This window comes from Chinchilla lanigera, unplaced genomic scaffold (assembly GCF_000276665.1).
Source record: "Chinchilla lanigera isolate Chin_1 unplaced genomic scaffold, ChiLan1.0 scaffold00009, whole genome shotgun sequence".
Classification (NCBI taxonomy): domain Eukaryota; kingdom Metazoa; phylum Chordata; class Mammalia; order Rodentia; family Chinchillidae; genus Chinchilla; species Chinchilla lanigera.
In genome coordinates this window covers 7,958,210-7,961,414 of record NW_004955410.1, presented here as the reverse complement: position 1 = coordinate 7,961,414, position 3,205 = coordinate 7,958,210, and the positions used below count along the sequence as shown (strand labels likewise).

Sequence of the window (3,205 nt, the reverse complement as noted above, 5' to 3'; positions counted from 1 at the left end):
GCGCCACTCGGAGCTGACCGAGCGGGAGGCGGCCGAGCCCCCGCCCCGCGCGGCGGGCGAACATGACGCGCCGGCCCGCAGCCGCCGGACACCTCAGCCGCAGGTCTCTTGTCACGACAGTCGACTGACCACCGAGCTGCCAAGAGTCCAAAGAGAAGACGTCTGTGAGGGTTTGCTAAAGCACCAGCGAGCCCATTCAGTGGATGAGGCGACTTACTCCCCTGCGGCCCAAGCCGCACCGCAGGGGCAATTTGGAATTTGAAAGCTCTAACTACAACTCCTGACTGACACTTCTTACCTACTTCCGCCCTTCTCGCGATACTCGACGGGATATGTAGTTCTCAGGGAGACAGATATCGAAGGGCTCTGGCAGAATAAAAACTACATGTCCCAGGAGGCAATGCGTGGCGTAGGCAGGGTTGACGTTAGACAGGGGCTGGTACCTCTCTCGCCCTTGACCGCAAGCGTATTGATCATTGGAGCAGCTCGAGGAGGCGGGGAATTACGCAAAAATCCAACTGGCCAATGGAAAGTGGGGAAGGGACAAGCTTGCTGAAGCCGCGTGGTCACCTTGGATACCGAGGACGCGACTTTTTGTTTGGAGAGGTGGAGCTTTGGAGCGAGACCCAGGAGGTCAAAACCCAAAGAGAAAAATAAAAGCCTAAGTAAGGACCAGAACCAAGGGAAGGGGTAAGCAACTGCACTTTTTAAAGATAAGCACTTAGTACAAAGTAGGATTACCCGCTGTGGATGGTAGGTTAGACCCAAGCTTCGTTAATGGAGTGGCGGGGGAAGGATATGGGGGGGACCCTTGCAGAGCAATAGAGACATTTGTGCTGTTTGAGGGAAGTCTTTCTTCCATAGAAAATACTCTACAGGTATAGCATTGGAATCCTGGCTCCGGAATTCCTGATTCTGAGCGACCGTACACCAGTTACTGAATGTCTCTGATTTTTTTGTTTTTCTTAAACAGGACTCACTACATAGTCCAGGCTGGCCTAGAATTCACTATGTAGTTTCGGCTTGCCTCAAACTCATAGTGATCCTCCTGCCTCGGCCTCCTTGAGTGCAACACAACACATTCTAGGTGTGTGCCAGCAAGCCTAATTTATGTCTTTATGTTTTAACTGCACACTCTTAAAAGGAGAAAAATAATACTTCTTTTGCCTTGCCTCAGAGGGTTTTTGTGAGGATCAAATAAGGTAATGAATAACACAGTTCACAGGATACAAAATTGCAGTGTAAAGTGTCCTATTTTTATTTTAAGGATAACATTGATTCTAAGTCACCAAGAAAAAAAAATTGAGAGCTCGGAATTTGTTTTGAGAGCAGTATTGACCTCTTTGACCACATAATGATCCTTGACTTTAAGGGCTGGAATAAAATACTATCAGTAAAAAAAAAAAAAGAGTCAACCAAGTTCGGTGGAAAGAGTGTAAGACAAGCTGTCCTATTGTTTTCTCGGCTGCCATTGGTTTATGTGTGTCGCACTGACCTGTTTCTTCAGCTTTTTTTGTTTTTTGGTACCAGGAATTGAACTCATGACCTCAGGCTTGCCAGGCAAGTGCTTATGCCTCTGAGCTATATCCCCAGCCCTTCTCCATCTTTAAGATAAAGATGGGTTGTATTAAGTAACTCTATAAGGTCTCTTTTAACTTTTCTATTTTTATGTGGGCAGTAAAAATGGGAGGGTGTTTATTTTGTCCTTATCTCCCGTTCTCTGTCTCTCTCACCTCTCACCTCTCATAAATCATTCCATAAATTCTTTAGTTAAGATACCTACAAACAATACCCCTGCATAAAATGTAAGCACTGAAGCTGGATGTCTTGGAAAATTGCAGCCCTTAGCGAGTGCGATGAGCAGAATTCTTGGGAGCCATAGTGATAAATACGCTGCCAGAGTCCTCCTAATGCTAGTCCTTGGTTCTTTGCTGGGCATTACCTTTTCTAAAGTTCAGAGGATTTTTTTTCCAAGTTACCCTTTCCTCTTTTTTGTGCTCCTGATCTTCCTCCCTCAATCATCTTGGTCCTCTTTGAGGACTCGTGCTAGGAGCTGGCCTTTAGGTTCAGCAAGAGTGCACCGAACGCATACCATCCTTGACTTGTGTTGCATGTGGCCGTAATTGTCCAGACTATATTTTTAGTGAATTCCCACAGGCATAACTCTGCAAAGAAATTTGAAAAAGGCACAGGCTTCAGCAAATTAAGAAGTTGCTCAAATTTGCTGTAGAAATGCTAGATATTTTTAAATATGAATCTTGAGTAAATAATTGTGTTTATATGCTAATTTTTCCCGAGCCATGGTTGTCTACATAGTCATTGTTTCACTGTTTTCAAATAAACAAAACTAAGTCAAGTTGATGAAAAATTAGTTTTCTGATCACATATGGTTGAAATTGAGAAAATTATTGTTATCAAGGTAGATGTAAGATATGAAGGAGTTACTGACACATTAACTATCTGATGAGTATCAGACATCTACATGTCTTTCATTTGACGGACTTATAGCTTTCAAAACATGTCTGCATGCCTCAGCTCAGTGTACCCTTACACACACTGTCTGTGTAGCAGGACAGTTATTATTCCTGCACTACACCTGAAGAAACAGACCTGGAAACATTACGATTAAGCAGTAAAAATATCTGGCTCTCTTCTCATGCTACCAAAATGCTCCAATTTTCTGACACTTTTTAAGAAAAAAATAATGCATATCATAGAGAATCAGATATAACATTTTCTTTTCATAGTTCCTGACTCTTCAGCTTCAGAAAACCATTTCTGTGATTATGAACATATGCTTCTGGTGGGAGTGTAAGTTAGCATAAGCTTTTCAGTTTATTTCTTCAATAAGCATGAAAAGCCTTAAAAATATTTGTATCTAGCTGGACATAGTGACACATGCTTGTAATCTCGGCACCTTAACAGGCTGAGGCAGGAGGATTGCAAGTTTTGAGCTCAGCCTGGGCAACTTAGTGACTTAAGCAAGACCTTGTCTCAAAATAAAAAAGGCAGAGGATATGGCTCAGTGGGAAGACTGGTGTTCAGACCCCAGGACTGGGGAAAAAGTGTTATCTGTGACCCAGAAACTGTGCTTTCAGGGCTGTAAGCATACAATTAGGGATGTTCGAGGAACTTGGTCTTGCAGGGAACCTTATCATAGAAAGTAAATGGATCAATTCAAATGCCTTCAAATGAGAAAGTAGTA

At 43.2% G+C, this 3,205-nt stretch overlaps 1 protein-coding gene across 1 annotated transcript in view; it reads right to left on the bottom strand.

Annotated features, from left to right (window-relative positions):
• The window catches only part of Fam185a (family with sequence similarity 185, member A), a gene marked incomplete in the record, with an annotated part of 50,810 nt that extends 50,126 nt beyond the window's left edge, over positions 1-684 (bottom strand). Inside the window, 1 exon segment of the mRNA XM_013510521.1 lies at positions 1-684. Coding sequence (XP_013365975.1) covers positions 1-64 — 64 coding nt within the window.
• Between the last annotated feature and the right edge of the window lie 2,521 nt (positions 685-3,205).